Raw genomic sequence first — 13,484 nt, 5'->3', positions numbered from 1 at the left:
GAAACAATTCTCAGGACATGAACACTTACAGAAGAGCACAATGCATTGAAGCACCTGAATCATGGCATGATGTGCTGCTGTTGTGTTCAGTATCTGTCTCCCACACAGAGGGCCTCTGACGGATCCGCTTGTGTAACTCTCTGTATTTGGAATGTGATTGCTGTGTTTTCAGAAGGGTTTTAACCTCTCAGATCCATCTCCCACTCTCTCTCTCTCTCTCTCTCTCTCTCTCTCTCTCTCTCTCTCTCTTTCCTTCCTTTCCGTTCCTCCCACTTCATCCTTTCCCTTCTTTCCCTCATAAAATCACTCCCTCTATTTCCTGCATTTTATCTGTTCATATTCATCATACTTTATCTTCTGTCTGAGTGCACTGAGTAAAAATTATTTGTTGATTTAGTTGATTGCAGTTTTGATCCTTTTGTTTTTAAGTCAGAGTAAAGCTTTTAATGATACCAGACTTTTCAGTGATTAAGTTAAATTAATAAATAATCTTTTGGTTTGCATCCATCAAATTATATTCAAATAAATAAATACTGAATGTACTTAGTGGGACAAAAGAGAAAGTATGATAATGTTTGATATGTCATAAGAAAATGAAGGAAATGTTTGTTGTTGATTGTTTTGAGTCTTTTATTTTTAATTCTGTATAAAAGCTGTCTTTTAATTATACCAGACTTGTCATTAATTACAAATAAATTAAATATACACTGAACAAAATTCTAAACGCAACACTTTTGTTTTTGCTCCCATTTTTCATGAGCTGAACTCAAAGATCTAAGACTTTTTCTATGTACACAAAAGGCCTATTTCTCTCAAATATTGTTCACAAATCTGTCTAAATCTGTGTTAGTGAGCATTGATTCATTTGAAAGAACCTTTCATTTGTAACATTTAATTCTCTGTATTACATTGTACGCATAATTACTACATATATGACAGTTCTATAACTTTGAAGTTTAAATTCAAGCAAAAATAACTGCATTGTTATATACATTTACCATGATATTTTGGTCGTACGGCCACTTCTACTCGTTGATGGTTTCATTCCTCCTTTCTGTTGTCTGTGTGTGATCAGGGGCCTGAAGAGTGGCCATCGGTCAGTGATGTGACCTTGAGATCCTCCTGCATGGAAAATGCAGAAAGAAACTCCAGAGCTCTGAGCCTCCATAACTCCATCACTAAGAGTAAGTGTTTCTTACTGTTACCACAATAACATTACAGGTTAAATTTATTATTTTAAAATGACTCATGTAGTTAATGTTATAAGTTCACACCCCTGTTGCTATGGTAGGCCATTATTTGCAGTGGGTTAATAAATAATCCTTCATATAGGTACGTCTACAATGACTGTGTGGCTTCAAAACACATAAAGCTTCATTGGTAATCTATAAGTGCAGTTTCCACAAGTACAGATGGGATCTTTAGATATATTAAACCGTGGGAGGTTTAACTCTGTAATTAATTGAAAAGCAGCAGGAGTTCTTTCATTTAATCTTAAGGCTGGAATGTGTGCAAATCTGAACAGATTTTACAGATCATATACACATGGTTACATAGGAAATCATCAACACTAATAAATGTTTCTCATTTTCATTTACTTTAATTTGATTTAAATTAGTTAAAACCAATCGGAAATAAAGATTAAAAGAAACAATATAGACACATTAAAAAATAAATGAATAAAAAATGACAAAACACACAACAAAATTATTACACTTGCTCTGACATGCAGCAACTAGTGGTTACTCATCCAGAATGGAAATCTGGGGCAAAAGTTGTGTTTTGTTTGTACTGCATCTGCATGTAGTACATTTCATCCTTAAAATGCTACTGATTCATTTCTATAAATCAGTTCATACTGAATGAAATAATTTAAAACTATTTTTTTAAATTGCTCTTACTGTGATTTTTCCATTACTAAAAATGTTCAAAGGAATTCTATTGTATTTTTTATGTATTAAAATGTTTGAGTAATACATAAAGGAGGAAAGTGTTAATTTTACGTCCCTTTTAAGAAGAAAGAAGGAAAGTAAATAATGCTATTATATTGGTTTGTTATATTGTTACTTTTAGTTTAATGAATATTTTAATGATTAGTTGTCTTTTTTCCTTGTTTTAACTAACACAAATGTAGAAAACATTCCTTGAATATTTTACATAAGAAAAATACATGTAGAAAGCGACATTAAGATAATATTCCTCATCTGTTACTACTGGTGTTCCTCAAGGCTCTGTCTTGGGGCCTCTTTTATTTATTATCTACCTATTACCCATTTGTCATATTTTTAGAAAATTTGGTATTAAATTCCAATGCTATGCAGATGATACCCAGCTCTATTTGTCCTCCAAGCCTCTACTCTTCTTTCTACTTCCCTTTTGGACTGTTTAGATGAAATCAAAGCAAAGCCTGGTTCTTAAATAAATTTGGCAAAATCCGACAGTTTTTCACTTACTATTGATAATGCTATCTCTCCCCTATTTGGATGGATGGATAGATAGATAGATAGATAGATAGATAGATAGATAGATAGATAGATAGATAGATAGATAGATGATAGATAGATAGATAGATAGATAGATAGATAGATAGATAGATAGATAGATAGATAGATAGATAGATAGATAGATAGATAGATAGATAGATAGATAGATAGATAGATGTGTTAGTAGGTATATAGTTAGATATAATTATCTGTAAGTATTTTAATCTGTTCATCACCTCATCATCCTGTATATTCTTTTGTCTTTAGCTACAGGGAGGCTCCATTCCTCCTCTTCCTCTGGGAGGTTTCATTTTCACTTACTCCTGTATTAAATCTCTTTTGTTTTTGAGCCCTTGTAGTGTAAATGCTGCCTGTTTAAAAATAAGCTGATCTACGACCAACCTCCCCTCCATAAGCAAATTCAGCAAGCTTTAAAAGATGCGAATCATGGCCTGAATGGCACTGACATTTTCAAATGAGTGTAAAGCTTGGACAGATGGGGGCTAGGCTAGGGCTGGTTGGGATAAGGATATTAAATGACCTCAAATCAAGACACTGTCTCTGGGCCATCTGTTCTGTGCCTCTGCCCCTTGATTGTTGAGCAGTTACATCTCTCCAGGCCCTCCTTTAAAATGCATATGGATGCTTGTGTGTAAATACTCAACAAACTCAGACTGTCAGTAGGAACCACCTTTCACTTTGTCTAATTTGAGGCAAAGCAGCAGTTATAAGTAATTTGCAAATGATTCAAAAATCAAGGCTAGCTGCAGCTGCAGCTGCAGTTCACATATAGAAGTATGATCAATTAAATGTTATATTTTCATGTGTGTGAAAATTTGATTTGTAGTATTAGCGCTAGGAAAATAATCAATTTTTGGTGATCCCCCACCAACAATTCCTGCCGGACCTGAGACTCGAATTCGCAACCTTCAGGTTACAAATCAGACTCTCTATCCATTAGGCCATGACTGTCCCCCCAAAAAAGAAGTTGTCTTAATTTGACTAATTGTGCACTTGTAGTGTGCTTAAAATCCTAATCATATTTTTTTTTAATCTGTACTTGCAGATTATATAATATTAATAAAATAGAGTAAAAGGCCACTTTTATTCTTGACTAAATGAGAGACAACTTCATGTCTATTAACACACTTAAGTATACTTTTAAACAGTGCACTTTGTAATAATGTCAAATTAAATGTTTTGCCTTAAAGCCATTTTAAATCATAAAAAATTGCATACTAACATACTAAAGCACATACTAAAGCACATGTAAAATACTTGATTACAATTTTAACTATAGTATTTTTCAGTAATACATTTAAAGTGAATATATTTAAAATGTACAAAATTGCAAACTCATCATTACAAATATATTTAAATACATGGCACACATTTGAGTAGAAATGACATTTAAAATATATTTTAAAAGCTTGTCAGTACATTCAGCAGTATTTTAACCATATTTCAAAGATAATAGAAGTAATTATGAAATTACATATAAAAATGTGCTTAGGTCCTACTTAAGTGGATCAAAAAGCACTCTAAAGTACAGCTAATTTTATTAAATATACATTTCAACTATAATTATACGTATATAATTTATACACTGAACAAAATTCTAAACGCAACACTTTTGTTTTTGCTCACATTTTTCATGAGCTGAACTGAAAGATCTAAGGCTTTTTCTATGTACACAAAAGGCCTATTTCTCTCAAATATTGTTCACAAATCTGTCTAAATCTGTGTTAGTGACCACTTCTCCTTTGCCGAGATAATCCATCCACCTCACAGGTGTGGCATATCAAGATGCTGATTATACAGCAAGATTATTGCACAGGTGTGCCTCAGGCTGGCCACAATAAAAGGCAACTCTAAAATGTGCAACTCTTAACTTTAACATGCAATTAGAAAACATTACATTTCATGCTTTAAACTATCATTTTGGTAAAAAGTCATCATGCATCGTACATCCTGCCTTTAACTTAAAACATAAAAAAAAAGTTTAGATTTTGAATAACTTTTAATACTAATTTCAGATTTAAAAACAGACTTAAAGGCCTATTTACACTTCTGCATCAGATTCATGCTGTAAGTTCTGCAAAGTGTATTCTGTGCCATATGTCTCTCCAGTGTAATCTCCAGTTGCATCTACACACACGTCAGCAGCTATGATTGGTCTGCTTTGTAGCCAGAGAAAGATGCAATAACTACACGTCCATTGGGAATGAATGTAATGGAGAACAGAGAAGGATATAAACCATAAACAAATCTAGTGATCCAAAAATGTCCATAATGTATTTGTTTATGCACAGAACAATAAGTTCTGTCTTAACATGACAAATGAATATACAATTCCACTGAACTCCAAATAGTTGCAAATTTGACTGTCTACACACACAAAAAAAAGATGTAGATACAATTTTAACTAAGAAATTGCTAGTAAACAAGGCAGCTGCTGACCAAATGGGTGCCCTAAGCAGAATAGTATTGTTGTGCCCCCTCCAAAAAAAAAAAAAAAAAAACTACTATAAGGGGTCTGTCACACTACACTGCCGCAAGGAACACGGAGCCAAGGATGTTTTTGTTTAATAAATTAATGAGGGTGTAGCATTTCTATCACAAAAAAGTGGCCAAAATGTAAAATTAAGTGGATATTTGAATTAAATATTTGGCCAATATTAAACAAGGATTTGACCTTCCTGTAAGTGTAACAACAGCAATTATCAGGCCTTTGGTGCCCTTTGCAGGCATTTGTAAAAATCCAAATTGTTTATTTTGTATTATATTGTATTTTAACAGTGTTATTCAATGAAACCATATGATTATTATTAATTAACCAATCATTTATTGCCTCATTGTTTTTATATAATACATTTTAAGCCATGAAAACTAGAATATTCAGTCAGATGCGTTGTTGGTGGTGGTGAAATTATTACCAATATTAAACGTGTGCTTATACTGCCCACTGCGTTGATCATAAAATGCATTTTTTATAATTATACAAACATATATGTGTGTGTATATATATATATACATACACACACACGTTTAGATTTTTATTTATGTATATGTAAATATTAATATAGAGCAACAATTATTATTATTACTATTTTTTTTTTTGAGCAACTGGTATGGTGCTCCCCCTGGGAGTTGGTGGCCTATGCAAACTGCGTACTCTGTGTATAGGGAGCGGCAGTACTGCTAGTAAATTTCACAGTTAATTACAAAGAAACAGCATGTAACACATGGATTTAAACATGTCTTTTTGAAGTATGAAGACTGGTATGTTGTATGTAAAACGTGACAATAGTATGTAAAATGTACTCCAATAATTTTTATTCACAATTTTGAAAAATCATTCAAAATCATCAGTTGCTTCTCTTGGTCAGTTGACTAAAGAGTGTATTTTTGTTGATTTCAGTTCTCTCAGAGACGACAGATTCGTCTGAGGAAGAGTGGCAGTCGATTTCTGATCTGGCCAACGCCTGTCGGAGCATTCTGGAAGCTTTGTCCCACGAAGGTGAGAAATCGTAATTTTCAGTGGATGAAATGTGTCTGAACATGTGAAAGTGTGAGCTGGAGTGAGTCGGTGTAGTTTGTTCACTGAAAAGAGCTGGTCTGGTAACTTTTCTGTGACAAGATGGAATATTAACAATGTCATTTCCTGCTGGGTTTCAGACCGGAAGTCTGGAGATGGATCACAAGCGTCCCCAGAAACCCAGTTAGGTCAGACAGACACCAGGTTCAAAGATATCAAGGACAGGTGAGGCTGACTCATGGCACCAGGAACTCTTTGACATTAGATTATTCAGTACTCTGCAAGGCAGTTAGCAAATGTTCCTTTACATCTTAAAGAGAACTTTAACTCTCACAGCTTTTAAGAAACTGCAGCTTTGATCACATTTTATAATATAATTAAATTGTTATACTATTTCACAGTATCTTTTTTTACTGCATTTTCTGTGTGCAGACTTTAATACACCACTTTCTTGCTTTAAATTTCGGAAGAACAAAATTTCTCAAAATGTAAAAAAATAAATAAAAAACTTTAGAAACAACTTTTAAGTCCAAATGTTTAAACAGTGGCCAAATAACACAGGTGTATTTCTCAGAAAATTAAGCAGAATTTATATCATATAATAATACACTACCAGTCCAAAGTTTAGAATAATTAAAAATGTTTTGTTTTTGGAATAAGTTTATTTTGCTCATTTATTTGCGCAAACATACACTCAAAACACTAATATTGTAAAATAACTGTTTTCTATTGTAATATATTTTAAAATGTAATTTATTTCTGTGATCAAAGCTGAATTTTCAGCATCATTACTCCAATCTTCAGTGTCACATAATCTTCAGAAATCAATCTAATATGCTGATTGGCTGCTTAATTTTAACAATTAGTATTGATGCTCAATCTTGTGTCTTTACTGTAACTTTTGATCAATTTTAAGATTTTTTTTTATTATTATTTTAAACTTAATCTAAACTATATAATGATTTTTACAAAATATTAAGTAGCAAAAACAGTTTTTAATATTGATAATAATCAGAAATGTTTTTTGAGCAGTAAATCAGCATATTAGAATGATTTCTGAAGATCATGTGACACTGAAGACTGGAGTAATGATGCTGAAAATTCAGATTTGATCACAGCAATCAATTACATTTCACAATATATTCACATAGAAAACAATTTTAAATTGTAGTAATATTTCACAATATTACTGATTTTACTGTAATTTGATCCAAATATATTCAGCCTTTGTGAGCAGAAGAGACTTCTTTCAAAAACACTAAACAAATCAGAATCAATCCAAATGCTTGACTGGACATCATTGTGTTTTTTCGTGTTCTTCTTTCTCTCCCTGCCTTCGCAGTGACTCGCCTGGTCACCTTGAGGAGAAAGTGTCCCAGCTCGAGGCCATGCTGAAGCGACTGCAGGACGACCTCCAAAAGGTACTTTGTCCTCTGTGGGTTTGTCACATCACAGCTCTCTCTGTCGCAGCACTCTTCCCACACTGTAACCCCTTCAAAATATCTCCCATTCAATACATCCACCCATCCTGTCTGTATATCTGCCCTGTCCAGTCCTTGCCCTCTTCGCTACTTCAAAGAGCCACTGCTACTTCCCAGAGCCAATCACACAGAGGGACTGTAGAGGTAGGGCGGGACAAGCAAAAGAAACCTGTCTTGTCATTGAGCAGGGTGAACAGAGGAGATGAGAAGATTGCTGGAGGGACAATGGGCAGCCATGCTCACTCTCAACACTAACCCACCAATGGCAGTTAAGGCAAGTAGAGCATGAGATTTTTACTCAATCAGTAACAAAAATCAACAACATGTGTGACCGTTCTCACTTGATTAACAACAAAATGAAAGAAATAGTTCACCCCAAAATGACCTCTCCCTCAGGCCATCCCAGATGTAGATGAGTTTGTTTCTTCATCAGATTTGGAGAAGTGTAGCATTGCATCAGTGTCTCAGCAATGGATGCTCTGCAGTGAATGGGTGCCGTCAGAATGAGAGTCCAAACAGCTGATAAAAACATCACAAGCAATCCACATCACTCCAGTCTATCAGTTAACATCTTGAGAATGAAAAAGTGTGTGTTTGTAAAAAAAAATAAAATAAATAAATAAAAAAATAAAAAAAATTTCTTCAAGGAAAAATTGTTTGGTCTGAATCAGGAGAGGAATATGCACAGATACCGTTTACAAGAAAAACAGTCCTAAACAGCTCTAAAAAAAAAATATGGGTGGATTTTGATGTGAGAGGACAGCAGGGGATGGACTTTTTCACTGGAGGAAGTATTATAATGGATTATGGACTTATTTTAGCTAGAAGCAATGGTTCTAAGTTAAAAAGTCTTAATGAAGGGATTTTAATCAATTCGATCAGTTTTAACTGGTGGACTGGAGTGGTGTGGATTACTTGTGGATTATTGTGATGTTTTTATCAGCTGTTTGGACTCTCATTCTGACGGCACCCATTCACATCCATTGGTGAGCATGTGATGGAATGCTACACTTCTCCAAATCTGATGAAGAGACAAACTCATCTACATCTTGGATGGACTGAGGGTGAGTAAATTTTCAACAAACTGTCATTTTAAAGTGAACTGTTCCTTGAAGAAGGTGATGTTAGTTAGTTAATGCATTAACTAACCTTAACTAATGGGGCCTTATTGTAAAGTGTTACCACATATTTTTATGTGACGCTCTTCATTAACAGGGAGTTGTTCATGTAGATAAATGTCTCAACCTTCAGTTTCTTGGTTTGGAATAGCAGTTTTAAAAGACAGTGTTAAGTTGGAATATGTTGTACTAATAATAATTAAAATTATTATAACACTTTATTTTAGTGTCCTTGTTACACATTACATGTACTTACTGTAGTAATCGCAGTAAATCATGTTTAATTACACGCAACTAACCTCAAATCAAACCCTAATTCTAACCCATATGCATGTTGTTAATGAATATTACTCCGTATTTAAATATATATTATTACACCATAACAAGGACACCTTAAGACAAAGTGTAACCTAATAATTTTTTAGGGAATGGAAAGCATAATCTTAAATCTTAGGGGGTTAAGTTTTTTTTTTTTTTTTTGCCTTTTCTTATTTTACAACAACACAAAATGGGCAAAATGGAATATAATAATCGAATGATTTAAAGTACAAAAAAAAATAATCATTATCAAAAATGAATTAATATTACCATAAATACGCGAAAGATCCTGCCTAACTTCTATTGAACCCGAACAGTGCTGATAATGATATTTTCCTGCATAACTTTGAAGCCCGAACATTGAATGATAAATTGCCATAAACACATTTCAAAAGATCCTGCCTATACTTTTTATTGAACCCTGGATGAATATTATAACCTTTAAATGTTAATCCCATTATTGAAGTCGTCGACACCAAGTATGGTGACCCCATACATTAGTGCACACAATTTTCAAACAACAGAGCACAGTGAACACACACACAAGCACTGTGAACACATGGTACACTTTTATATAAGATTGGGGGTTTTATAGGTCCAAGGGCCGACCTAAGTCATGGTATTGAAGGTGGATTATAACTGCTCCATGGGTCTCAGTTCCTGCTCGAAGCTCACAACCTTGTTTGACAGGAAGAAAAAGAGAGAATAAGGTCGGTAATGTCAGGAAGGGAAAGCGAGGGTGAGCATGGTTGACTGCATAATGTCCCACAGTTATCCAGCACACTTAGTAAACCATAGCATACTGAAGACTTCGGTCACCTTGAGAGAAAAGTGTGGGCTTATAAAATATGATTATTATAGATAACAGTTTACCGTGAATTACTACCATGTTTAGAGGCATCATTGCTCTTTCAGTGTTTTTCATACATTAAAATCATTTAGGATCCATGAACATTATTAAAAATGCATGTATTTTTCTTTTCAAGAATGCCCAGTGCTTAATGAATGCTTTTATCACTGATGCATGTCTGATGCCACGTTTGGAATTTTTTTTTTTTTTGCTGTAGTCAAGAACTAATTTGCATGTAGGTTCTGATTTACTGAGATAATTAATAAATCAAAAGTAACAAAGACATTTGTTTGTGCTATTTGTTTAGGGATTATGAACAAACCAGAGCAGTATAATAAGGTTCATATAAAGCGTGGCCATCCTGTTTTGTGATTTTCTACTAATTTTCACTTATTATTATTTGTAGGATTTGATTGTAGTTTAAGACACTTAAGATGTAGGGGTGTGCTAACTTTTTCCACACAAGAAATGGAAATTAAAGCTGTCCAAATAATTACTAAATATGCATTCCAAGTTACATTTGTTAAATTACATTGATATTTAATGTAATGCCATTTGTGAAACGCCAATCAAATATATAAAAAAGTTTTGAGTTTGAGTTTGATTTATTTTGTTCAAAAATTCTGCATTTTAAAATATATTTAGGCCTACATAGAAAAGTTATTTTTAAATTGTGCAGCCTTGGTGAGCATAAGACACTTCTTTTAAAGATATTTAATAATTTTACAGACACCATACACTGTACATACATGCAAAACTGCATATAAAAAATGCAGTTATATATGTATTTTTTATATAGCAAGTGATCAAAGGATCAGTGTTTGCATTGCAGCATGTAATAATGTGGTGTATTTTGTTGTATGTGCAAGTCAAGCTGTCCATCCTTTCCCCAGCTTCAGCCATTGTCTTCTTCATCTGTGTGTCATTCCACCAACATATTCAGACATAGCAACCTCTCATGTGGCGTGGATGTGTCCTGCCAATACAGAGTGAGAACGCTCGACCCTGAAAGTCATTATGTTTGCATGCTTCCCACAGGAGAAAGAGGACAAGGCAGTGCTGCAAGCAGAGGTGCAAAGTCTCAGGCAGAACAACCAGCGGCTGCAGGAGGAGTCCCAGAGCACTGTGGCACGGCTCATTAAAGTCACCGAACTGCTCTGCAACGTCAACAAACCCTGCTAGCATCGAAGGCCAAACCATGGCAGCAAGGAAGACCAGAAGACGCATGAAAAGGCCAATGAAAATGTTAGCAAATCCCTAAAAATGTCTCTTAGGTGACAAGACCATCGATAAGCCTTACTAGAAAAGTGCACGAAAACAAACTACATTCTTACTCAAATTATACATAGAATTAACATCTCTGTTGCACCCTAAAAGGTTTTTTTTTTTCACACAACCTTGACAACAATTAAACAATTATCTTCAACATTTCAACACAATAACTCAATAATTTTCTAAAGTTAAACACAAAACATCGGACTGTCCAAAAGTCATTTTTTGCAACCCTCAGATTCGACTTTGGAAAACATTTAGTGACATGTTCAAAATCATATTATCTTTAAGTATTTTTCATCAGATCCTATATAGTGAACCGGAGGGTCACAAACAAACGATTGTGTCCAGATACTAAGCAATACAAGCAGTTTATGTTGAAATAGGTGGCTTCAGACTATGACCTTCAGTGTATATACTAGAGAAAAATTATTAACTTGTCAGTGTGATTGTAACCCTCTATTAACCATCACAGTATCTGAAATAGCTAGAGCCCGTTCTAACCTTTTCTCTGTTGGCAGTGGGTAAAAGGCTTCTTGAGTGAATATGCTAACAAAACATCAGGAGCGATGCAAACCGACAATGAAAATCATAAAATGTGTGCAAACTAGTACATTTTCTGTTTGTGACTACCCTTGTGAAAAAGAAGTGCTTAATCGTGTTGAATGTGCATTTGTACTTCAAATCTTAAAAATGGTACTTGCAGATAAGATATGAAATAAAAGGCCATTTAATGTAAGTGTAATTAAAGAGAAACAATTTCATGACTTTGTTTCTTAAGTACACTTAAAAAGTTACAGTGTCAATTTAAAAGTTTAGCTTTAAAGTGCATTTTAAATCATTGTTTTAATAATCTTTTGTCATGCTTTAAAGTACTTATTTTGATGTGTCGACTAACATACTAAAGCACATTAAGTAGTTGATTATAATTTTAGCTGTAGTGTGTTATTCAATATTCCATTTAAAGTTAATATATTTTGAATGTTCTAAATTACAAATATATTTAAATACATGACCTACAAGTTTCAATATAAATTATGTTTTAGTTTATCGTAAATGCTCATTAGTACATTCGACAGTACATTTTAACCATATTCCAAAGACAAGACATCTATGAAATTGCATGAAAAGAAATGCTACTTAAGTGGGTCAAAAAGGCACTCTAAAGTGCTTTTCGCATTTAATATAAATTAATTGCAATTGCATCAATTATAAATTGCATTTAATATAAATTTAATCTATTACTATAATACATGACATGCTAAGTGTCTGAAAACAATACAATACATTGTTCACACTTAAGTTTATTCTTTTAAAGTACATTATTTCTGTAAAAAAAAGAAAAAGAAAAAAAAGTGTCTTTTTCACAAGGGTACAACATTCCAGACGTGTCGAAATTAATTTCTATGCTAATTGACTTGAACCTAGAACGTTTCTTATTTTAGCACTGACAATTTGAGATGAAAAATAATTCCTGCTTTAAATAGCCACTTGAATTCAGATTTCAGCACTGGAGTAATTCACTGGACTTTGTATTTTATGACACATACCAGAGACAACATGCTAATTGAATGCCTTTTCACAGCTGTAGGACTGTCCAGTGGGATGTTAGTAATAAGTGTATGACGTGATCTTTGAAATTTCTTCCTCTCTCTTTTTTTTTTTTTTTTTTGGTATGAAGCCTTTTGCCTGATCCCACTGAATCTGAACGAGCCTTGCAGACGCCTGCTTGAAGATGAAGTAGGGCTCTTGATTTGAAAAGAAAACGATTCTTAGTGTAAACTTACTAAAGAAAGCATGACTTAAAATGGAGCGTTTCTATTTATAAAGATTGCAACCAGACCAGTTCTACTTTGTTCTCACACAAACTTCCTAGAGTGCTTTATGCTGAACTGTGAGACAGCACATATTTATAAAACTGCTATTTTGTCTTTTATTTTCCATATTGCACCCAAATATCACTCTTTACCTCACCTAAAGGTGCACTGATAATGTGAAGAGAAGAAGAGCCAAACAACTAGACTCTTGCCTGCACACACTCAAACGAAAATGAAACGCACTGCATCATCGCAAAGGGAAACTAAATGTTACATAACCATCCTTCAGCATTACTGTACATCATACATGTCCTCTCCCCTTCAAATGTTTATTATTATTATTATTATTATTATTTTAGAGTCACTGTGATAACCTGGTACCAGCAGATTCTGATGTATTACAATGAAATTATAAATCTATATCTTTATTCCTCTCTGTGAAGAAGTGTAGAGCCAAAATAAGTGTTACTTCCCTCTGATGTGTGTGTAAATCTGTATCCAGATGGAACTGGAGTTTAGTTGTTGCCATTAGTGGAGAGTTTGTTGAATGCAGAGAGACAGGAAGTACACTGATGCAATCGGTGAAGCGTTTTGACGGATTTACAAA

The 13,484-nt window shown here is 33.8% G+C and overlaps 1 protein-coding gene across 7 annotated transcripts in view; it reads left to right on the top strand.

Annotated features, from left to right (window-relative positions):
* zmp:0000001168 (signal-induced proliferation-associated 1-like protein 2) overlaps positions 1-11,186 on the top strand; it is a 52,630-nt gene extending 41,444 nt beyond the window's left edge. For 3 of the 7 annotated variants that reach the window (XM_042728755.1, XM_042728753.1, XM_042728752.1), the window contains 6 exons: positions 1,061-1,184; positions 5,905-6,003; positions 6,162-6,246; positions 7,364-7,442; positions 7,575-7,776; positions 10,827-10,960. In XM_042728755.1, coding sequence (XP_042584689.1) covers positions 1,061-1,184; positions 5,905-6,003; positions 6,162-6,246; positions 7,364-7,442; positions 7,575-7,757 — 570 coding nt within the window. In that variant the 3' untranslated portion in view covers positions 7,758-7,776; positions 10,827-10,960. Of the gene's footprint in view, positions 1-1,060; positions 1,185-5,904; positions 6,004-6,161; positions 6,247-7,363; positions 7,443-7,574; positions 7,777-10,826 lie in introns of all 7 variants that reach the window. The other 4 variants (XR_006155283.1, XM_042728751.1, XM_042728757.1 and 1 more) reach the window with 4 other exon arrangements.
* The last annotated feature ends 2,298 nt before the right edge of the window (positions 11,187-13,484 follow it).

Source organism: Cyprinus carpio, chromosome B7 (genome assembly GCF_018340385.1).
Source record: "Cyprinus carpio isolate SPL01 chromosome B7, ASM1834038v1, whole genome shotgun sequence".
NCBI lineage: Eukaryota > Metazoa > Chordata > Actinopteri > Cypriniformes > Cyprinidae > Cyprinus > Cyprinus carpio.
This window is presented reverse-complemented; position numbering and strand designations above follow the sequence as displayed.